Source organism: Vipera berus, assembly GCF_964194415.1.
Source record: "Vipera berus genome assembly, chromosome: 1".
Lineage (NCBI taxonomy): Eukaryota > Metazoa > Chordata > Lepidosauria > Squamata > Viperidae > Vipera > Vipera berus.
Window position 1 is genome coordinate 222005200 of NC_138202.1, and position 25543 is coordinate 222030742.

General features: G+C 39.1%; 1 protein-coding gene across 1 annotated transcript; it reads right to left on the reverse strand.

Moving 5' to 3' along the window:
* Window positions 1-1467: 1467 nt before the first annotated feature.
* DCDC2C (doublecortin domain containing 2C) lies at window positions 1468-24140 on the reverse strand (the record flags this gene model as incomplete). Its single annotated transcript, XM_081345457.1, has 7 exons — window positions 1468-1635; window positions 3673-3721; window positions 11290-11427; window positions 14091-14222; window positions 16252-16328; window positions 17898-17949; window positions 23839-24140. The coding sequence occupies 7 exons, from the start codon at window positions 24138-24140 to the stop codon at window positions 1468-1470; spliced, it is 918 nt and encodes a 305-aa protein (XP_081201583.1).
* Window positions 24141-25543: the final 1403 nt, after the last annotated feature.

Here is a 25543-nt window from a genome sequence, read left to right on the forward strand (position 1 = left end):
CATAAGGTAACTCTGGATGGCTTACAGACATAAAAAATATATATCTGCATTAAACAAGAATAAATTAAAACCAAGATTAAAATCAAGGACACATGGGGAGGGCCGAGGTGGAATGGGGAGAGGTGGAATCTGTTGTTACTTGATCAACACCTTCACTGTGCTGTTCCCCCCAGGCCAACCGGCAGAGCCAGGTCTTTAGGCCCTTATGAAAAGGATAGGAGGGTTGGGGCCAACCTCACACGGGGGCGGGAGATGTTCCAGAGGGCAGAAGGAACAGCAGAGAACGCCCTCCTCCAGGACCCTGCCAGCTGGAATAATCAGACTGATGGAATCCGCAGCATGCCTCCTCTGCCAGCAAGAGTGGGATGGGCCAATCGCAGTGGGGTGAGATGGTCCCTCAAGCAATCTGGATCTATACCATAAAGGGCTTTAAAGGTAATCACCAACACCTTGAATTACACTCAGAAGCAGACCAGCAATCAATGCAACTTGTGGAGCAGTGGTGTTATAGGAGCCATTCTTGGGGCCCCAAAAACTGCCCGTGCCACTGTACTCTGTACCAGTTGTAGCCTTCAAATGCTCTTCAAGGGTAGCCCCATGTAGAGCACATTACAATAGTCCAATCATGGGATGACTAGGAACTGAACAACTGAGCACAGGGAAACCTGATCCAGGAAAGGCCGCAACTGGCGCACAACACAAAGTTGTACAAAAGTTCTCCTTGCTGTGACAGCCACCTACTCCTTGAGCAGGAGTCACAAGTCCAGGAGAATCCCAAGTTGCAGACCAGATCTGACTGAGGCAGTGCCACCCCATCTAGAGTCAAAGATGACAAAGTCCCAGATCCTGGAGTTTCAGGTACCCAAAGCCATTCAGTCTTGCCAAGGTTCAGTCGAAGTCTGTTTTCCCCCATCCAGGCACCCACAGGCTCCAGGCACAGTGAGAGGGCAACTATAGCATCACTTGGGTCACCAGGAATAGAGATATAGAGTTGGGCGTCATCAGCATATTGTAGATACCACAACCTGTGGTGATGATCTTGCCCAGTGATTTCATACAGATGTTGCAAAGGAGAGGAGAGAGTACTGAGCTCTGCAGCACGCCACAAAATAGCAGCGTGACCAATACCCAGAATTCCCCAGCCAACCATGCTGGTTAAGGGATTCTGTGAGCTGAGTCCACACAGCTTAAAGCTACTGTGGTTGACAAAACACTGCTCCAAAATAAAGATGACAAAGCTCAATAGTTTTTATACATCTTCAAGGTGGAGTAAGGAGAAAAACATGATTTTAATGCTAGTATAGTGAAAGATGACTTCACTCTGTCTTATTTGTGGCATAGAAGCATGATTAACAAAACAGCCTGGAACACAGCAAAAAATGACATTGCCAAATCAAATATGTGCCACAATTATGTGCAAGTAGGAAAAGACCCAATGTCATTCTGAAATCTTAGGCACCAGCTACATTATGTCATGTTACCATCATTGGGAGACACAGGTCTAGGAGCCTGTCTTTCTTGACTTGCTTTCTCAGGTTTGGCATAATAAACAGAGATCCTATCTCCTCCTCCTTGTCTTGATACTTCTATGGGAGTCACAATACGATCTCTTTGCTTAGGTGTTTCTATAGGAGGCTGCAACAGATACAACAAATCCCAAAATGATGGATTTATTTCTTTGGTGTTCAGAATTCTTTCTCTCCTTCTCTCTCTGCACTGGAGTGCCAGTGTGGTATAGAGCAGAGGTCCCCAACCTTTTGGGCACCAGGGACCGGTTCCGTGGAGAAAGGTTTTTCCATAGACCGGAGAATGCGTGGTTTTGTGTGCTGCCTACATCCCATGGATGGGGCTTTGCTTGTTTGTGCGGACCGGTTGCTGGCATGCTGCGGCCTAGTATTGGTCCACGGATCGGGGATAGGGGACCCCTAGTATAGAGGGTATGGTGTTGATTTGCAAGTGGGAAGACCCAGCATTAGTTCTCTCTTAGGCACAGAGGTCCTGCCTTGGGTACAAAGCCAACTGGGTGACATTGGGCCAATCACTCTTGCCCTACAGAGGAGAAAAGGGCAAACCACTTCCAAAACCTTGCCAAGAAAACACAGGGAGTCAAGGCAATCGCCAAGAGTCAACACTGACCTGAAGGCAAAATAAGTAAAATGAAAAAAATAAAATGAGTAAAAAGTAAGAGTAAAAAGTAAAGTAAAACCATATAGTACATCAGCTCACAGTCCAGTGGTAATGAAGAGAAATGGACTGGAGAATCAGAACATATGGCACAGCAGTTTCCTTTGTTAGAAAGTATCCATTTTTAATGACCTTTTCTTCAGCAATTGTTCAAAGGTACAAGGGACTGAATTATTTTTATGCCCTGTCCTCAAACTTTGGGCTGTTAGTGTAGCTCAGAAGTCACATGATTTCCAACCCCGTCTAAGAGGCTGCCACAAAGAAGAGGGAGTCAATCTATTCTTCAAAGCATCTGAAAGCACAACAAGAAGCAACGGATGGAAACTAATCAAGGAGAGAACCAACCTAGAACTCAGGAGAAATTTCCTGACAGTGAGAACAATTAATCAGTGGAACAACTTGCTCCAGAAGTTGCAGGTGCTCCAACACTGGAAATTTTCAAGAAGAGAACGAACAACCATTTGTCTGAAATGGTATAGGGCAGACATGTCAAACACAAGGCCTGGGGGCCGGATCCGGCCCGCGAAGTGGTTTCATGTGGCCCACAAAGCCATCCTGGAAACAGTGAGGGAACGGCCCCCACTGCCTTGGTCCTGGCCCAGAGACCCTCCTTCTGCCAGAGACCCTCAGATCTGTCCCACTCCTGCCCAGGCCCCCATAGGCACCCTTCATGCGAACGATGTAGAGCTGGCCATGCCCACCTAGTAGGCCTTATGCACTCTGGCCACGCCCACCCTGGCCACGCCCCCCGAGGGCAACCGCAATGCTGATGCAGCCCTCAATGAAATTGAGTTTGACACCCCTGGTATAGGGTTTCCTGCTTGAGCAAGGGGTTGGACTAGATAGAAGACCCCCAAGGTCCCGTTTCCCTTCCAACTCTGTAATTCTGTTCTGTTCTGTTTCCCAGCACTCTGCAGCCCCTACTATCCTGCCTTCTGCCAGCACCTAGCTTAATGCAGTAATGAGGAGGAGAGCCCAACACCCTGTATTCTGTACGTATGGTAAGGAAGAAAGATAGGGTGTTAGATCAGCAAAGTAAAACTAAGAGGGGACACAGAGTAAATCCTTAACTCTGTATCCAGACCCTACTATCCATGGTAGTCAATTGGTCATATGATGTTGAAGAATTAGTGCCATTAGATTTGGACAAGCAGCCAATTCCAGGAATGATACTCTTCCTTGTATAAGCTGCACTTATATAACAAATTGGCTGCCAGTGAGTTGATATATTTGACTATTGTATTTTGGGGATATACCAAGATTTTGCTTTTTGCACTGCCTTAAGGGAAGAATAACATTTGTGCTGTGATGGTATTCTATTTTGCAATACATTATATGCAAAAATAGTAGAGTACTAACTAAAAATCATTTAGACTGAGAAGTTCCCCATATAAATTTAGCTCCATTAGACTTAGAGCTCAAGCAGTATTCAGAGTTAATGTTATATATGCACTGCATATTTCATAGTATTTTAAAACAAACTCTTACCTGTTTCAAATGGGGCTTTTCTGGAGGCTCTGGTGAATTCAAAAAATTCCTAAAATGCAAAGGACAATTTACCTAAACAATTATTTATAAATGTAACTGTAAATATTATTACTGTAATTATCTTTATTTAATGGAGTCAGAACTACCATTCAGATTCATAAGTAACTTTCAGATTAGTTGGTCACAGAGTACAGTACTATAATCTCAGTAGTTCATGTGAGAACATTTTTTGAAGAAGTAGAAAGGTGAGAGAATAGAAAACCTTTCAGAGGATTTAAGAATTTGCAGTAGTATGCAATCTTTTATGAGCCTGGGATAAGGACAAAAAAAATAAACTCAGGATAAAAACTAAATTTGTTCAAATTTAGTTTAATTAAATTTAATTAATATAATTATTGATCATATTCCCTAGACCAGGGGTGTTAAACTGCTGGCCCGTGGGCCGGATGCGTCACGCCAAAACCGCGCCCACCCCATTGCCGGCAATGGGAAAAAAGTCACGATACGTCACAACACATCACGTGACGTCGCGAGTTTGACACCCATGCCCTAGACATTTATCAGTAGGTTACACTCAAACTTTCAATATGCTGACATATTTTGGCAGAACTCTGGAGCTGCACCATAAACATTTCAGTACTAGACGTCAACCCCCATGCACTCGCTGGCCTCTGTGTGCGGAGGGGCGATGGTGTCAGGCAGCAGCCAACCCGGCCCCTGCCTTGCCCCATGGCAATGGCACCCCCACCCTGGACCCTGCCTCCTGCCCACTGCCCCACCTGCCAGAGACCCCCTGGATCTCCCCCAACCCTGTCCAGCCCACACAGGCACCCCTCCCATGAGCAACATCATGGCCATGCCCACCCTGGCCATGCCCACCCAGTCTGCATGACCATCACATCCATGCCCACCCAGTGGGCCACACCCACCCCGCTGCCCCCCCGAGGACACCACAATGCTGATGCGGCCTGGTACTTTGCGATAAATAAGTGGGTTTGGGGTTGCAGTTTGGGCACTCAGTCTCTAAAAGGTTCACCATCACTGGAATAGAACATTTCAGATCCCATAAAGTTCTGAATGAAACAGGCCTGTTTCAGAGCCAGACCACTCCCAGGACCTTGCAAACCAGCTCCAGATTGCAATTTGGCAATTACTTCAAGAAATTGTCAAGTTGCCCACAAAACATCATGTCTTAGAGAAGACTGGCAATGTCTGGAAGGGAAGGGAACATTCTGGAATGTTCTGAAGCAGTTCATTGCTGAATTACTAAGTTTAACACACCCTAGTTACTATTATTACAGTTCATCCATAATTTTATTTCTGGAAGTTCTCTTCATATGGCCAGAGGCACCATTTTCCCTAGACACTTCCTTTGTTACCCCTTTGTTATCTCACCTGATTTTTTTTAGTTTCTTTTAATAAATACACAAACTGGCATGCTGTGAAGTAAAATTATCATTTGCTAATCTCATCTTTACTTACAGCTAAGTATTTCAGCTCCATAAAATTTTCACTGAGAATGCATAAATTATCTTGTAGAATTAGTTCATCTTATTGATATTTTATTTTTGTGCATGCCTAGGAATCCTAGTCTATACCTGAAAAATACTGAGCCAAACCAATTAAAATATTTTAGGTTGGATATACAGTACTTGTAATTTAGTCTTCCTAACAGATTTCTAACTACGTCATTAAATAACTACAGCCTTATCTCCACCCCTCTTGGTTTCAATTGATTAATGTGCACACATTTCGAGGCTATAAACTGACATTTAAAATTTGTATTTGTTTGGCTATTTTTATCAACTTCATTCTTCTTGGAAAAATATGATATGATGATACTGAGAAGCATGAAAATATTTGTATTATCACCAGCTTATAAAGAAATATCCACTTGCCACATTCTTTCCTCAAGTTACAAATGTCACTTGATATTCAAATAGTCACTTATATAAACTGCTATTTTCTTAAACAATTTCCACTATTTCCTAGTATTATCTGTATAGTGATGTTAAGGATCTAGATTCTAGAAGGAAACATGCTTGCATACTTTTTAATCCTGTATTATTTTTAGTGGGCAAATAGTCTTCATCTGAAGAAAGGAAATTTTAGGATGACATCAAGTAGTATCTAAACAACAAAGAATCTGGTAGCATCATAAAAACAATCCATTTACATTTTCATGGGCTTTTACTTCATACGGATCACCTTATTCAACTCCATATTTTACGGTGGTTTCCTATTGCAGGTACATTTTACCAACTGCAGCAAAGTTGCAAATGACAAATCTATGAATTTTTTCCCCTCCAAAATGAATCAACTTTGCTGCACTGGTTTTTTTTTTAAAAAAATGTTGCCTGTTATGTAATCTCTTCTGCTTCTTATTACTTGAATTTCAAAGCTTAATAGATGGGGGCATACTAAATATGGTATGTAGGGATAATAGGGAACAATTTGGGTGGTTTTTAGTTTTCTGCAAACATCAAAGATTCTGTACTGAAGGGGGGGGGAATTCATTGGTGGTTAAATCAGAGTGCTACAGTGGTTTTCAAGTCTATTGCTTTTTGACTTACTCCCCACAAAAGTGGGAAGAACAAGTGTGAAGAATAATTACATGAATGTACTGCATGATCTTCACTGAGACAAAGAAACCCAGTTTGTGTTTATCCTAAGTTTACTTTTGCAATGCTAAAGGTAAAGTAAAGGTAAAGTTTCCCCCGCACATGCGTGCTAGTCGTTTCCAACTCTAGGGGCCGGTGCTCATCTCCGTTTCAAAGCCGAAGAGCCAGTGCTTGTCCAAGGACGTCTCTGTGGTCATGTGGCCGGCATGACTAGACACCAAAGGCGCACAGAACGCTGTTACATTCCCACCGTAATGGTCCCTATTTTTCTACTTGCATTTTTACGTGCTTTCGAACTGCTAGGTTGGCAGAAGCTGGGACGAGTAACAGGCGCTCCCTCTGTTACGCGGCACTCAGGATTTGACCCGCCAAACTGCCGACCTTCTGATCGACAAGCTCAGCGTCCTAACCCACTGAGCCACCGCGTCCCTTTTTTTGCAATGCTACCACTTAGCAAAACAGGGTTCTGTAAGACAATGTACTATATAATAACTGTTAACAAAAGAAAATGCTCAAGGATGAACATGCCATCACCAAGGTCTGGAGGATTCCTAATGCAGCTCTGTGAATCATAAAGACCATGATAAAGAATAGACGTTTTTGAAACTGAATCTCCAGCAATGAACTGAACTGAATGCACTGCAAATAATTACCTGTGAATCTCTGGCTAATTTTTAGTGGATTATAAAGTGTGGTTTTTTTTCTCACTAGATCTGAACACATTTGCTTTACTAAGGTAAAAGGTAAAGGTTCCCCCGCACATGCATGCTAGTCGTTTCCGACTCTAGGGGCCGGTGCTCATCTCCGTTTCAAAGCCGAAGAGCCAGTGCTTGTCCAAGGACGTCTCTGTGGTCATGTGGCCGGCATGACTAGACACCAAAGGCGCACAGAACGCTGTTACATTCCCACCGTAATGGTCCCTATTTTTCTACTTGCATTTTTACGTGCTTTCGAACTGCTAGGTTGGCAGAAGCTGGGACGAGTAACAGGCGCTCCCTCTGTTACGCGGCACTCAGGATTTGACCCGCCAAACTGCCGACCTTCTGATCGACAAGCTCAGCGTCCTAACCCACTGAGCCACCGCGTCCCTTTTTTTGCAATGCTACCACTTAGCAAAACAGGGTTCTGTAAGACAATGTACTATATAATAACTGTTAACAAAAGAAAATGCTCAAGGATGAACATGCCATCACCAAGGTCTGGAGGATTCCTAATGCAGCTCTGTGAATCATAAAGACCATGATAAAGAATAGACGTTTTTGAAACTGAATCTCCAGCAATGAACTGAACTGAATGCACTGCAAATAATTACCTGTGAATCTCTGGCTAATTTTTAGTGGATTATAAAGTGTGGTTTTTTTCTCACTAGATCTGAACACATTTGCTTTACTAAGGTAAAAGGTAAAGGTTCCCCCGCACATGCATGCTAGTCGTTTCCGACTCTAGGGGCCGGTGCTCATCTCCGTTTCAAAGCCGAAGAGCCAGCGATTGTTCGAGGACGTCTCCGTGGTCATGTGGCCGGCACGACTAGATGCCAAAGGCGCACGGAACGCTGTTACCTTCCCACCGTAGCGGTCCCTATTTTTCTACTTGCATTTTTACGTGCTTTCGAACTGCTAGGTTGGCAGAAGCTGGGACGAGTAACAGGTGCTCACTCTGTTACGCGGCACTCGGGATTCGACCCACCAAATTGCCAACCTTCTGATCGACAAGCTCAGCATCCTAACTGCGTCCCTCTTTGCTTTACTACAGCTTATCAAATCAAAATGATTTGATCTTGATTATAGAAAGGTAGAATGCAGCTGGGATGGTTCAATCCCATGAGATAAAAACAAGAGTTAAAAAAAAGAGACACCAGAAGAAATATTACAGAAAATATGATATTAAAACAAGCCTTATTTAGTTTGAATTTCCACATCTTTAAAAGCTGCTCAATTCTATTTAGAGTACTCTCTCTATTGTTACCCAGTAGGTTCAGTCTAGTTTTTTCATGGAGGACAAAGAACATTTTAAAGATGACAGATGGACTCCCTGCTACCTATTTAATAGAAATATATTATTTAGAATACAATAGATATAGAGTGGTATTTTTTCATTTCCCTATAGTAATCATCTCCAAATCTATGCATTGTGGAATGTATGAACATTAAAAATGGTTTATACTGTACATTGTGGAATGGCAGGGGAATTAGAAGTTAATTTATAATATTTTACATATCTAATATATGGAACAAAATAATAAAATCAGTGACTAATATATTAATTAGAAGCATGCCTTCAATAATTAAAAAATAAAGGAACAGCAACCAAGAGCTAGATACCATTGTTTTAAAAATATTTGAATGTTTTAACAATATTATTTTTTTAATACAAGTTTTATTGATTTTTTAATATTTACATATACATGTATTTGTGAAGCAATATGGTGGTTGGGTAGTCAAAATAACAAATAACAAGTTGTAAATAGTTCAGGTTACATCAACAGGGATTCCTTCTCTGATTCCCTTAGTTATCACATAGTCAAAATAGTCAAGTTAATACACTTCTAGTTGTACCTAGTCAATTAATAAAATTTTCAATATATTTTCACTAACACATATCAATATCCTGTTTTTAAATTTTATCTAATTGCAATAAAATATTCTAGATTAGCCTATAGTATACAAAAGAAAGCTTAATTTTTGGGTAACCCACAATTCCCTATTTCAATAAAGAATAATTCTCTTGTCTACAAAACTTACATTGTTCGTTACAAAACATTCTTATGTTTTACCATTAAAGTCTAGTTTTCATCTTAACAAATCACCAATTATTAGAAGTATATTTTTATCTTAACCATTCAACAATTATTAAAATACTATCTTTTATATATAAAATTCTAGATTCTATAATATAGTTCAAAAGTAACAACTAATATATTCTATAAGTCATCTTAACCGTACATCAATTGTTAAAATACTATCTTTTGATATATCATTCCAATTTCTATAATATAGTTCAAAATTATATTCTAAGAGCTTACTTTTGTTTTCCCTTACAGATCTAAAAGCTAAATGTAGAATCAGTTATATTTTTTAGAGATTCCCCTTAATCCATTGAAAGGTATTTTTATCTTTAGGAATCCCAAAAAAGAAACAAGTTCAGTTTTTTAAATCTAACTCTTGCTTCCTTTTGTGCCAATCAGGCTTCCCTCTTGGCATCTTTAAATTCTCAAATGTATCTTCCTTTCTTCCTACAGCCCTTATTTGAATCCAGGGAACGTACCGGTATCCAAATGTCAATTTTGCAAGGAAAATGTCCCCTTTGTAGCCATTGTAGTTTTGCTTTGATAGTTCAGTTTTTGATGATTGATGTAATATAGTTGTCATTAGATCAGTCAAGTCTTTTTGTTCTTCCAATTCTATCTTGGTTAGATAGAAAGTAGTAGCTGGTATTATGGCTGTCATTTGATTACTTGAATTCTCAATATAACGTATTTGAAAGCCTTTAGTGTCTTCACTTTTAGTATTGCTTTCTTCAGGTGCTGTTGCTTTTTAAGTTGTAAGTTTTGTAGTTGCCATTAAAGTTTGGATTTTAAGGTTTTCTATAGGTTGCTTTTGTTGTTCTTTGAAATCTCCTATTTTAGTGTTAGTTTCCACTTCTTCTATTTGGTTTTGGGTTATCTTTTCCTCATTTAAAGTCAGAATTTGATTTGGTGGCTTTGAGTTGTCAGATTTTTCTTGCAGTTTGGCTTTAATTTGCTCTGTCATTACCAAAATCGTGTTCAGTATCAGTTTATAGTCAAGTGGTGGGATATATTCATCCATTTCATTATTGTTTGCAGCTAAGTCTTCCATGGAGGCCATTTTAATAAGAAGCAAGGATTATCCACCTCCAAAAGAGTTGTTTTCAGTGCCAGGTGTTCCCACACTTATCTTTAAGAATAATGTCAAGGACAGCTCTGTTATTCAGTCAGCTCTCACAACAGAAAAAAGAAATTTAGTTGCTGTACCACGTTTCGCCACAAGATGTCATCAATAACATACAAAATGCAATGTAAAACTTTCTTTTCTTTGTTTTTTTCCCAAATTAATATAGAACTTTTGTAACATTAGTCCAATTTTTTTCCTTAATTCACAGCTTAGAGAGAAAATAAAATAGTGGATCCCCAGAAAAAAATAGGAGATTTTTAGTAAATACAGATGAAATTGCTTAGATTCTTTGCTGAATTAATTAAATTTCTTTTAAAGCTTTAAGGCTTTAAGATTTGTTCCCAGAGTAGATATTCGCTGTTTTTTCAAAAGATAGGGAAAGAAATTTTCAGTAAAGTCCCACAGGAAGATAGTTAAGGGAATAGGAAAGGTAAAGGCTCACCCAGGTCCTCCAGATTGCTTCTTAGTGCTGGGTAGTGCTTTTAGCTTTCGGCAAGGAGCGGCTTAGTGATCGGCTTAGTGATCGGCCATCTTTATGGCCGGTCTCTTTTTCTTCAGGCCGAAGGAGATTGTCCCGGATTCAAGCGGAGGGCTGCCACCCTTCCGCGATTGCAGGGAAGTCCTCCTTTCAGTAATCGCCCCTCCAGGGTGATTTTTTTACCCTTTTCAGGGTCTCCAAAAAAGAAAGAAACGGACGGCAGGAAGCGAATTGTTCCTAAGCGTCCAGAAGCGCCGTGCGCGCGAACCAGAAGCCTTAACTCAATATTATTGACATATTAACAATTAAGCTCTCATATATTAAATAGGTACTTTATTATTCTAGCAAACTAATATTAAACAAATTAGAAGTAATAGAGACAAATGAGTGTATTTAAAAAGCTTTGGGTTAAAGGAGAATTTAAATCTGCAGATCAACTTCACATTTTTCATTTCAGAAAACAAATAACTCCTGCAAAATACATGCAATCCAAATAATCATTTATCTTTATCTTAACTCTAGGAAAAAAATAAGGTTTTTGGTTTAGCTAGAGCTTTGTTTTCATCAACTAGCGACATAAGATCAGTTTAGATAAGACCACACTTACCGACGAATATTTTCTGGAACCTTAGGATGTTGCCAGTATGGCAAATGCTGAAATCTTTCTTTGCCACATGCAATATAAAATTGGTTATCTTCTAATTTATCAGGTCCATGTACAGGCTGACCATTTAAAGTAAACAATCTACAAAGGAGAGGAAATTAATATGGGTATAGGTATACCTAAATGACATTATAAACTTTACTTAAACTTTATTTTTATATTTTGAATTCTATCTTAGACATTCAAATATGTAAAACCAAAACAGAGAAAAGTACTGGTACAAGCAACAGTACAATAATGAAATTACTATAAAAGGAGAATTAAGATACAATGACTATGAAAATATTCAGAAACAATGACCAATGGAGAGATAATTTTCTGGTTCTAATATTGAGAAAATTAGTAATCATTTAATTCCAAATATTAGGCTGGGTAGAAAAAAGCAATACACATTAAAATACCTTTCAATGTAAATGAGGATTAGATCTTTACTGCAAGTTACAGGCAAGTACAGAGCAAAAGAGCTTACCTGAAGCCTACAGTTATATCCACTGGCAACGCTGCAAAGAAATGTGGTTACTTAAGTTGTAAGACAAATCATGCACCCCGGATGCATGTAGAAATCTCATGTTCCTTCAATTTGCATGCAAACTGACAGGAGTTTTAAATATTCCAAGAGCAAAAACAAATTGAACAATGGATTCTTCCAAACTATGGTTTACAGATCTGAAAGGGTCTCAGAATAACAGAATAGTTATTCTATCCAATCCCCTGCTCAGGCAGGAAACCCTATACCAGGGGTAGGCAACCTTGGCTCTTTTATGACTCATGGACTTCAACTCCCAGAATTCCTGAGCCAGCCATGCTGAGGGGAAAGGGAGAGGTTTCCAAGCTGAGCCATGCTGGCTCAGGAATTCTGCGAGTTGAAGTCCATAAGTCATAAAAGAGCCAAGGTTGCCTACCCCTGTCCTATACCATTTCAGACAAATGGTTGTCCAATCCAGTGTTACAGCATCCACAAGTCGTTCCATTGATCAATTGTTCTAACTGTCAGGAAATTTCTCCTGAATTCTAGGTTGCTTTTCTCCTTAGTTTCTATCCATTGCTTCTTGTCCTGCCCTCTAGTGCTTTGGAGAATAGCTTGACTCCCTCTTCTTTGTGGCAACCCCTGAGATACTGGAACACCTAGTTCTTCTTTCATTAAAGTAGACATACCCAATTCCAGCAACCATTCTTTACTATATGTTTTAGCCTCTGGTCCCATAATCATCATTGTTGCTTTTCTCTGCACTCTAGTGTCCCAACATCTTTTTCACATCGTGGCAACCAAAACTGGATGCAGTATTCCATGTATGGTTTTACCAAGGCATTGTAGAGTAGTATTAACACTTCATATGATCTTGGTTCTATCCCTGTTAATGTAGCCTAGGACTGCATTGGCTTTTTTGGCAGCTGCAGCACACTGCTGGCTCATATTTAAGTGATTGTCCACTAGGACTCCGAGATCCTTCTCACAATTACTACCAATGAACCAGGTACCACCTATCCTATACCTGTACATTTGGTTTTTCTTGTCTAAATATAGAACTTTACTTTTCCTTTCTTCCTTTGTCAACAATAACCACAGTTTGAAGTTTTAACTCAACAATAGAAGTTTCACTATAAAGCATGTTTATTTTGTAAGTCCTAAATTAAAGTATAGTTTAGGAGAGAGGGGATTCCCAGCAGTGGATGTCAGTTATTTGGCTCTCTGGAAAACAGTAATCTGGCCAAAAATGAAAATTTAAGAAATGTGGAATTTTTACTAGGGAAGTCAGCCACCACAATAGGGTGTTTAGTATTTAGCCACTCTGCAAAGCACTTTTATACATTTGATTCAGCAGCAAGGTTCTTCTGAAGTATTAGTGCCTTTGGTGGTAAAGAATAGGGCTTCAAAAAATTCAAAACTACTTCAGAACTTGTATAAGCACAAGCACAGATTGTGTGCAAGCCTGAGAAAAAGATAATTCTGTTTTAAGAGTTTCATTAATCATGCAACTTTATCTTTCTTTTTAAGCTCATATGGAAGCCTGCAAAAAAGCAGATCACTTTAATGAATAACAGACTGACAGCACTGTCTTTAATTTCTTTAAACTAATATTTTGATTATTACTGTTGCCTTAAAGTTCTAATTTAACTGTGGTTTTAGGAAGGGGAAAAAGTAATATATTAAGTCCACTCCTATAAGAAGGTTACTATTTATTATTATTTAGCATATGGCATCAGAGGTCATGCAATCCCTGATATACACATTTACTTTAAATAAAGCATCAGCATACACATACACATGCGTATAAAAGATACAAAATAGGAGATAAAATGTTAAATTAAGATAAAACCATAATAAAATTATGACCCATAAAATTCCAATGGGATAGATGTTATAATTTGATATCTAAGGAAACTAACCATCTAACTGCTTCTGGTGTGATTGCAACGAAATCAACCCAGGTGCTTTGAAATTTCCTGAGGAGGCATTTTTGAGCTATATGTGTTATAGTTTGTTCCGGTGCAGCAGTCACATTGTGGCTTCTCGGCCATTCCCCACTTAAAGTTTTGCCTTAGTTCTGGCATAGTCTGTCCTGATTGTATTCAAGCGGCTCCATATTTTTATTTTTTTATTTTGGGGGGGGGGGGGCAATTGCATTCTTGGAAGTGGTTTTGTTGGATCTGTGTGATCTGTTTTGTTATAGTTATTAAAAGTTGCCTATCTTAATCGCCTTTCTTCATTCTTCTTATAGAAGGTTACTATAAAATGATCTTACCTATGAATACCCCCACAGCGAGGAATTACTTTTTCATTTACAAGTGCAAGGACACCATTCCAGTTATTTAGTGTAAATCTAGGTATAAGGATTTTCATGGGTGGTATCAAGATATCTCCATTTGTGAAAACACTGTCAAAAACAAACATATATGAACCTAATTTTAATAAGACACATTAGCAATTCACATTGATATTTCATTAAGGATCCACCCAGATTCAGCAATACATTTTAAATCTTAATTTACTGAATAAATTCTAAACTCTTTAGGTTGTTAATGTTCATATTTCAAAAATATAAATGTGTCTGGTTGAAGAACTCAAGAAAGATTCGGCCTTTGAAAATTTAATTATTTTCTCTCTATGCCAACTGAAGATGCCCTCAACAATTCCCAGAGGAAATAAAGTACACTCCTTTTAAAAAGCTAATAAAATCAATTGATTTTTCTACTGAGGCCTGTATTAGAAAATGTTTCTTCCTCAACCTGTAATGATATACAGAATTATTATGGGACTATAGTATACTGATCCAGTTATTGTTAAAATGAAATCAATGGGACTTACAGTATGCTTCTAAGCAACTATGTTTAAGATGTAGATACAAAAATCTTTAAAACGAGTGAATTTGGATAATTTATCAGATATAGATAGATAGACAGACAGACAGACAGAGGAGGGAGAGAGAGAGAAAGAGAGAGAAGATAAATATATATAAGTATAGATCTTCCATTCCTCCACTTTTTCTTTTCAAGCATACATGTGTATAAGGAGAGGGAATTTCTAACAAGTTTTGCTACTGGTATGCAAAGGATTGTTCTCAATACTGCTGTTAACTCCCTTAAACATTTTACTTAAGTGTGTTTCTGTTCCATTACATGAAAAATATTAAATACATCTAACCTCAAGGGTTAAAGAATACTGTGATACCAATGTATATATAGCTCTGGAAAATTCATCTAATTTCAGTTTCACATCCTACTTCTTTATCTATAACGATATATCATTGAAACTATTTGCAGCAATTGTAGACTGTTGCTTTAAGTATTATTAAAACTGTTGCATATTATCTAGGAAAAACATTCCAATATCGTTCTTAGTACAGCAACATACCAAAATTACAATGTGTTCACTAACCATCTAAATCAATTATGTAAATCTGGTTTCAGGCCAAATATTTGTGTCCAACTGATTCTTTAAAACAGGATTCTAAAGCAATGGAAGTTGCATTTATAAGATACTTGGGGCCATCTAGTGGAACTCTCATTCTACACATATTAAAGTTCCTTTGTTGAAATAAATTTTAGTGGCACTTATACAGTATAATACATTTAAGGAAAGTTCCATCTCCAATCATAATAAAGGCATAGTCAAGCCCATTTCTAAACATTGTAAAACATCGTCCCTTCCTTTTCTTTTTTATATATCTCAGAAGTCTGAAAAAGTAAGATTGATATTAGTGCTAACTTTATCAACGTAGCATCATTCTTGTAATTCCAGGAAAGTGAGATGGATAAATTACTCAAATGTCAATACTGAAAACATGAGTTTCTCAGGATCTTCTATATAAAAAAGAATTTGTTGTCTGCTATAGTGGTCCAGTTGGAGTCAAGATCTTGTTGCAACAAAAAACAAGAAAAATTACTATCTGCTTGGTCCTGCATAAACCAAACTGACCTCTTTTATTTGCTTGCAAGCCTTTTGCCCATCAAATAAACAAATATGCCTGGAAGATACCAGATTGGAGAAAACTGACTTATGATTTTTTTTGTTTGTTTGTTTGATCCCACACCTGCTCCAAAGGGTCCAGAGCAGCATGCAAAATTGTCTTCCCCTATGCCCAGAAAAGCCCTGTGAGGCAAGTAAGAAAGAAGCACAATTAGGCCCAAACTTACTTCTTTGATTGTTGTGAACTACCCAGAGTCATTTTAGAGTCCGGTAGCCCAAAAGTTTAAAAAGTTATTATGGTTGGTCATATAGTCATCCAGATACTTATAATGAATTTGGCATTTTTATTCATCTTATTATTCTATATTGAACAGGGACTTGAATTCTAGCCCAACTCTCAAGCCATCTTCATATATGCTTTTTCAGTTGGACGTAAATGGCAGCGTAAGAACTCTTACAAACTTACAGTCTTAACAAATTTAAAAGTAAATACTCACTTAATATTTCTTGGTTTATTACAAATTGATTGCCATTTGGAAGGAACTTTTATATTACTATGGACTACTGGTCGAATCTGCAAGAGACAGAAAGACTCCAAAATCTTAAAAGCCAGCTCATGTTTTTCCCACACATCTGCAGACAGGGTCAGATTTGATTATTTAAAACTAATTATTCAAATTCTGACCAGAACGTATTGCAAAAAAACATTCCCTTAGAATTCAAGAAATCTTATCCAAGAATTTATTTTGATTATCCAGACTGAATGACTCTCATAATTCTTACACATTAAAGGTCCCTGTCTTGTTGTTTTATAAATTGCAATTACCTTCAATTTTTAAAACACTCTTTTCCATTGGAAACCAGGGTTCCATTCTTGCTATTACTGGCAGCAGTGATTAGATGAAGACAGAATTGGGGTGGAGGGGGAACGCGGCTAAGAAAAAAAGAGCAATTTCTTGTAGGGAGGATGCTCAGTGATAAATGCTGCTACGCACGTCTTTGCTGAGCTCCAGTCACTGATTCAATCAGATAGATACTGTTATTTGCATTCAGAAACAATTCCAGATGCTGGTAGTTGCTGAATGCAGGAACATTCATTACGTGTAGACTATGTGTAGGAAAAGGGGGGGGGGAAATCAAGTTGGGGGAGAAGTGCATTTTTGTAACTTCTGTTTGCAAGCTGTGTCAAAATGAACCTCATTTACTATTGTTCTTTTTCTATGCTGTTCTTTCTTGGTTTCGTGGCTGTCTGTATAGGCGTAAAATCTTTCCTTTGGCCATTTTTCTGTACATATCATAGGTAACAGTCAGCATGAACCTCATCTTATCTACTTCTGTGGTGAAAAACAAGGGAGCAAGCAAGGGACATGTTTTTCCCTAGTGTTTTTATTTTAAAAGGTTAGAAATATTTTGAATTGTGCTGTGCAGGGAATGTTGAATCCATTGCAACGTTTGCTCCACTGGAAGTTTCTGAGTAAGTTTTGTAGATTCTCCAGCTTCATGTAAGGTGCTGATATGATATTTCCAATTCCACAATTCTATGATTGGTGTCGTATATTATACCAAGCCACAGATTGAATATCCTTGGGTTGTTGAATAAAATACAATGTTTAGGATCTTACAACAGGTTGTGTCACATTACAGCTTAATGGGCACCTCTAGAGATGTCACTGTCATGTTCTTTCTTTGGCCCTCAGAGATGCTGAAGGAGGAGGAGGAGTGTTTTTCCATTACATAGCATAGTTTTAAACTATTAATAGGCCTGCAATTCCTGTGAAGCATGAAGGTATTTTCATAATTATACAAATCACTAGATTATATACGTACATGGGCTCTGTAGTTCAAGGATCAAATTGTTTTCTTCTTCCAAAGACTGCAACTTATTGTATGTGTATTCATTCATATTTATGGTTTATCAACCAATTATAGAATTTATTTTTACTGTGCTGCATTGTAATCAAAGGTGGGCTAAATATGTGAACTCTCTATGACATATAAAGTAGTAAAATAAATTCAGGATATCTATATTTTACTAAACCATAACATAGTGAATTAAATTAAGTTGGTACATGATAAAATTGATAAAATGAAGTCACTGTTTCCTTCAGAAAATTATTGAACATGGCACTGATGAGATACTCACCACCTCATCCCTCTTCTTTCTTTCAGGTTTCTTTGTCCCTATATCAGAGTAACTGCGGAAAAGTATAATACATCACATTCTCATTAATTTGTCAATCAACTTGTAAATAAGATCCAAAAGAGAAATCTGGTCCAATAGAGTAATCTTGCCTTATGCAGAAGCTCAATCTACTCAGATTCTCCTCAATCAAATGCCAGAACTAAGTTATGCCACTACTAGAGAAAAAATGTATGTAGTAAGGAACACTAGAAGAACAGGAATAATAGGGAAATACATAGGTCTCACTCAGATTATAAATCTTTATATATTAAAAAGGTAAAGGTTCCCCCGCACATGCGTGCTAGTCGTTTCCGACTCTAGGGGCCGGTGCTCATCTCCGTTTCAAAGCCGAAGAGCCAGCGATTGTCCAAGGACGTCTCCGTGGTCATGTGGCCGGCATGACTAGATGCCAAAGGCGCACGGAACGCTGTTACCTTCCCACCGTAGTGGTACCTATTTTTCTACTTGCATTTTTACATGCTTTCAAACTGCTAGGTTGGCAGAAGCTGGGACAAGTAACAGGCGCTCACTCTGTTACGCGGCACTCGGAATTCGACCTGCCAAACTGCCAACCTTCTGATCGACAAGCTCAGCGTCCTAACCCACTGAGCCACCGCGTCCCAGATAGATAGATAGATAGATAGATAGATAGATAGATAGATAGATAGATATAGATATAGATATAGATATATAGATATAGATATAGATATAGATATATAGATATAGATATAGATATATAATTATCTAATCCTAACCCTAAATCTATATCAGTTTCTAATAACTGACTCACTACAGTATGCACAGATTTTGCTATTTACTAGTCCACTAAAATCCACGCACCATACTACTAGGGTTCTCACCATAGATATTTCATAGAAAATACCACTGCAACAACAACAACAACAAAGCTAAAGTAACAATACCACATTAATAAACAATTTGGACTGAAGTGTTGGCTTACTTCAAATGTCATTATTTACAAATGTTAGTTCAAGAAAAATAATTTGACTGCTCATATCTTTACATACAATTGAGAAATTTATAAGCCACAGAATTTCAATATCATTTATCCCCAAAAGGATGAACAATATAAGCATGCGAAATGAATTTGACCTAAAGGCTAAACAGATGATAAACTCCCATTTAAGTCTATTTTACAGGATCAGTTTTTATTATTAATCATTCTTTGTATACATTTCTAACAAAGCTTTTTTACTTTTGGTGACCCTCTGTGGAGGAGATAGAAGGTACACAGAGAGACAAACAACTCAAGAATTGAAGTCCCAACAGAAGCTCAGAAATAAACTCTCAGATAAATAGTTTGTATGACTTGATGGGATTTAGATGACTATGGGAAATTACTTTTTGTACAACTGAGCCAATTTTTTTATTAAATCCAACTTCCTTAAGGACACTTGCCAAGAGACCCTTTGTTATTCTCAGGACACACAAAACCTTCAACTCCCTTTTCAAGTTAAACATGCCATGGGAATTGAGCCACCATATATTTTTGTGGCTCTGCCTAGAGCTAAATAACAGTATATAAAGCAATGGAGATTAATCACTTTTTCCTTCCTTCCTTCCTTCCTTCCTTCCTTCCTTCCTTCCTTCCTTCCTTCCTTCCTTCCTTCCATCCATCTTATTCGTATCATACTGTATAACTCTAATCAGAACCCAAAATTAACATTTCATTTCTTTCAATTTCTCACAAAAATCCCAAAAGTGGTTTCCAAGTAGAATTAAGTCAGTGTTTTCTTTAGTCAAAAGCTGTCAATTTCACCATCTCCATCAATTCCATCAGCTTCACCATCCATTCTTCCATTATAGGTATTTTAACTCTTTCCACCTTTGTGCATACAAAAGTGTCAATGCTGTTATCATATATAAAAACAAAGTTCCATAAGACAATTTTTATTTGCATGTCAATTGAATCCAAAAGAAAAGTCTCTGGTTTCAATTGTACATTAACTTTTAAAATCTTCTGCATTAGAATATATGCTTGATCCCAATATTTCCTAGCTTTCTTACATGTCCACCAAAGATAAAAAATGTACCCTCAGTTTGATTACATTTTATTTGAAAATCCCCTATATATTTTTGACAGCCTATCTGGTGTCATATACCAGTAATACATATTTTATAAAAAAATTCTCTTTTTTTACACTGAATTATAATCTTAAATTCACCCCCCTCTTCCACATATTCTCCCATTTATTCAAATGTATATTATATACAAAAATCCCCATTTTATCATACAGATTTTAATTTGTTCTATTTCCTTTTCAATAAAAGTGGATACAGAAATAATATGATCTTTTGTACACAACTACACATCAAATTTAGTCTTACCATATTCAAATTCCTAATTCTTAACAAGCTTAAATCTTCTCATTAACTGAGCATAGGGAAACCAATGGCATATAAAACCTTCCAACTCAGCAGATCAGCATAAGTTAACCATTTTTGTTTAAATATCATTTCCCTTCTCAAAAAATCTCCTTGGAGTGACAATGGATTTTAGGGGACAATTTTGCTTTATATCTATTCCAAATTCTCAATATGGCATATCTAATAAAATGATTTTTTAAATCTATATTCACCTTAACTTTATTGTACCATAAATAGCTGTATCAGCCAAATCTTAAATTATGTCCTTCCAATTCCAATAACGGCCTATTTCCTAGAGATACCCACACTTTCATCCATACTTTAAAAAAAAAGCTGCAAAATACAGTTTCAAATTTGATAGTCCTAACCCTCTTCTTTCCTTAGTATCTTGCAGCATTTGGTATTTAATTCTTGTTTTCTTGCCTTGCCAAACAAATTTGGAAATATCTTTTTGCCACTGCTTAAATGCTACATCAATCAATGTTTTTCTGGAAGAAAAATAACATCCTAGGTAAAATATTTATCTTAATCAAAGTTCCCAACTGCAATTTTTTTGTATCTCAACATATCCTTTTTAACTTTATTCCATACTTTGACATAGTTAATTTTGACAACATACAATTCATATTAGTCAAGACAATATCTAATCATTTTCTCAATTTTAAAACCAGATATTTTTTATCAGAACGTCTTGATCTTGTGTAGTCATATTTTTACCAAGACCTTGTTTTTTGTTAATTAAGCTTTAAAATGCTAATGCCAAAATCTTACAATTTTTTTTAAAATCAAAAATTCACTGCAACGGTCATAAATATGAACCAGTTGCCAAGGGTCTGAATTTTGATCACATGATCATGGGGATACTGAAAAGGTTGTGACTGGGAAAAACAGTCATACGTCACTCTTCAGTGCTGTTGTAACTTTGAACAGTCAATAATGTGTGAGTTTCAATGATTCTAATGAGTCTTAATTATGAATAATTTTGCATATAGACAAAAGACTTTTGAGAACAAGTTTAGAATACTGTGTAGAATATATTGGAAGTCATTTCCAGTTTTTTAATACTAATATATTTTAACTCAGTGAACAATGAAATATTATCATAAAAATGAATCTTATGTTCTTTCAATACAATGTAGGCAATTGTTAAATTGATGGATTCCTGGTAAGCAAATGATTTTACCAGCTGGACACTATTTTACAGACAATCCAATCACTACAACTTCCCCTAAAATTAGCTATTATTTAAGCCAAATCAGACTTTTTAATCACTCTCTACTGTTTTAAGAATAAACAGAAAGTATGTGACCCAAGGTAGAGATCCACTTATTGGCCTATACTAGACATGTCAAACACAAGGCCCGGGGGCCAGATCCGGCCCGCAAAGTGGTTTCATGTGGCCCGCGAAGCCATCCTGGAAACAATGACAGAACGGCCCCCACTGCCTTGGCACTGGCCCAGGCTAGCTGGGAGCCAATGTACAATTTCGTGGTGGTCATCTATGCTGAAATACATTCAGTCTTAGCTCCACAAGGCCGTCTGGAAACAGTGAGGGACCGGCCCATGCCGCGTCGGCACTGTCCCCTGGGCGCACGCTGGGGAGGTATCACCCTTTGTGAGAAATTAAGAAATGCACAATCGCCTGGAAGTGGCCAGCATATGACCCTGCCTACTTTGGGCAGGCTAGGGCCTGGGCAGCGTTGCGCTTCTCTTCAGATTCGTGCCATCCGGCTCAGCCTCTCGGTACTGTCAGGAAAGTGCCCCACTGCCTGCCAAAACCGGGCAGACTGGGGGCTGGGCAGCATTGGGCAGGTAACATCAACTCTCATGCTGCTCATTGCATCCCCTCTCCCAGCGCCCACCAAGCCGGATATGTGAAGTAGGCAAGGGCCATGTGCTGGCCACTTCCAGGCGATGGTGCATTTCTTCATTCCTCACGAAGGATGACACTTCCCCAGCTGCGTTTCTTGCCTGTTTTTCTCCCTCCCTCATCTCAAATATTTTCCTACCACTCTGTTCTTGGAAGAAAGGAAGGAAGGAAGGAGAGGGAGGGTCTGAGGGAAGTCCTGCCTTAGTCCTGCCCTGCTGCCCTTTCACCATCCCCTTTGCCCCCTCCTCCTGGCCTATCCTGGGGGGTCTCCCATCCTATTGCTAAGGAAGCTTTGGATACAAAGCCAGGTCTCCTCACATGGAGAGGGAGTGGGCCTCCCTCTTGACTTTGCCCTTGTACCCATCATGAGCAACCTGGTTAAGGAGAGCAAGCACAGCAGCAGCAGCCTTGAGGAGGAGGTAAGTGCAGCTGGGCGCCACCTTGGGGAAGTGGGGCTGGGCTTAGTGCCGTGGGTGCTTGTTGGCTGGGCTGGGCATTTGACCTCCGCGCCACCATCCAACCCCCCCCCCAAGGCCTGAGAGGAACAGTGAGGCTCCTCCAGTGGACTATGCCTTGGCACTTGCCCCGGTCCCATCTTCTTCTGCCAGAGACCCTCAGATCTGTCCCACTCCTGCCCAGGTCCCCATTGGCACCCTTGATGCGAATGATGTAGAGCTGGCAACGCCCACCCAGTAGGCCACACCCACCCGGCCCACCAAGGGCAACTGCAATGCTGATGTGGCCCTCAATGAAATTGAGTTTGACACCCCTGGACTATACTGTAGTAGTACCTCTGTTCTTAACTTCCTTGCTCCAGAAAAAAAGCATATAAAAGCTCTCTACTCATTAGCTATATTCACAAAACACATCGCTTGGTTAGCAAATTACCCATTTTTCTCCATAGCTTGGGATCACACAACAATCAATGGCAAAAACTCTGGCCAAAGATAAAATTGAGGGGTCCTTGGTGCTCTTTGGCAAGGGAAAGAGAGCAGACTGAATTTCATATTACACTTGAGCCTTAAATAATTAAGATAAATCCAAGGCAGAGAAAGGAATAATTAGCAAATTGGGTTGTCTTGGTGCAGGATAATTATATACTTCCAAAGATGGACTGCCTATCAAAACACAGTGCAAAAAGCAAAATATAAAGAAGTTAATATTTCTTACATAATAATTCTAGATTATCTAACAATTTGAGACATTTTCTATTTTGTGGGATTTTTAAAACCATTATTTGCTGCATTTAATCCCTAGTATGTATCAGGCAAACTATAAATCCACTGATTTATATCAGTTTCTAATGCAGATTATGAATACTGCAAAGGCAAATGCATTCACCTAGCTGCACAAAGATGCAGGGGGGGAAAAATCTTTGCAAGAAGGACTTTTGAATTTTCCATTAATATTTTCAGGTTTATGCTAAACTCTGCTACCAGCATCTCTTTTTTTTCCCCTTTGGCAGTACTGGATAAAGGTTTAAAATTAGATTTTCTTTTGAAATTTGAACTACCTGGATTGTTATCTAGCAAAAACTGAAGAGGAAGGAGAGAAAAAGAAAAGCCTGCACCTTGGGATAACCTGAGCAAAACTTGTTAAGATCCAAAAAAAAAGACTGCAACGGGTCCGGCTCTTCATACTTACTTTAGCTTCCTAAACTTCTCCCTGCCAGCCACCACATATCTGCCTCCCTGCTGCAATTCCGGTAGGTCTGTAATCATATGCCCTTGACTGGGGGTGTAGAGCTTCCGCACCCCAAAGGGTGTGGGCACACCTTCATTCAGCTGGATCATGAAGGCTTCAAAGGTGGGCACGTATCGAGGGTTGATTATAAATTTCCTCCCCAAGTAGAACGGATCCCCGTTACGGTAGACCCAAATTGTCCGGGCAGGAGTAGAATCTGTTAAGGCGTGCACGGCCCGAGACTGGGCTGTTGTCCCAACCATACTGCTGAATCTACTACTACTTTACACAGAGGGTTGGGGAAGAGAAGAAAATACCGCGGGACATCTAAACGAAAACAACTATACCAGGCGCCTTATCTACCCCCAAAAGCAAAGTAAGGGGGGGGCAAAAAAAAAGAGAGCTTCAGAGACTGCCCAAGCCCCTCGTTTAAAACGATCCTGCTTCAGCAACCTCCTACCTCATAGTGTCATCAACACTGATTGCCCCCACCCCACCCCCAAGCCCTCCCCTCCCCGACAAGTCCTCCGATGGGCAGCTTTGTCTCCCCCTCCCCTGAACCTCAAACCCACCGGGCTGGACGTCACGGCGAGGAGGAGGATTGTGACTCACAGATTACACCAAGTATCCTGCAAGGGAGAAAAGGTGGTTGCGGTTGCCTCGAAACCTTGCTGACCCGGGATGGGGGGGGGGAGGTGGGGAGACGACGAGAAGGAACCTCTCTGCCAGCACTGAGCTTTTTTTTGCTCAGGCTGCATGGAGGAGCTGGAGAGGGCTCTGCAGATCGGCCAGACGGCTGAGGTCCGGGCTCTGCTGTCGCCTTTCGCCCGCGGGTAGACGTCTCCGAGAAAGATTGTTGAATGGGTGCCGAGTCGGCCATGGTTGTGTTCTTCGCTCTCCCGGCAACAAAGAGAAACTTTGCCCTCAGTCCAGGATGGAAGACAAGGGAATTGAAGGACTTGCAGCAAAGGGAGAATGACGACCATTCGGTCAGGAAGGGTTCCCTTATTAGTGCAGCGTGCCACCCTTGCAAGGCGAGTTTAGATTATGGGGGATTGTTTAGGCCAGGGGTAGGCAACTTTGGCTCTTTTATGACTCGTGGACTTCAACTCCCAGAATTCCTGAGCCAGCCATGCTGGCTCAGGAATTCTGGGAGTTGAAGTCCACGAGTCATAAAAGAGCCAAAGTTGCCTACCCCTGGTTTAGGCAAAAAGAGAAACTCCCAATAGAAGAACTGAAGAAACTGTTTTACTTGCAATAATGATTAAAATGACCCCAAACAGGTAGGAGATTTAAAAAATACGCAAGTAACAATTAGTAGCTGGCGGGGAAAAAGCGGGGGAGGAGAAAGAGGGAAGGGCTGCCAGATCTCCCTTTTTATTATTTTGCAAAGATCCTTTTTGTTTTGCTTTTTTATTTTTATTTTTTTTTAAAAAAAATATGTACGCGTATATGTATCTGGCTTTTTTGTTTTCGTGCCTTAGCAGACAAGAAATAGATGTTTAAAACAACAAAAAATTCAACACATCGTTAGATCCTCCTTTTCAATTCCCCCACGCAATCTAGAAAACTTAGTTTACATGATGCAATTTTAGTGTACGGCCATCTATGAATTATTTTGTTAATCAGCTACTGCAATCATCATAAATATGAGTCGGTTACCAAG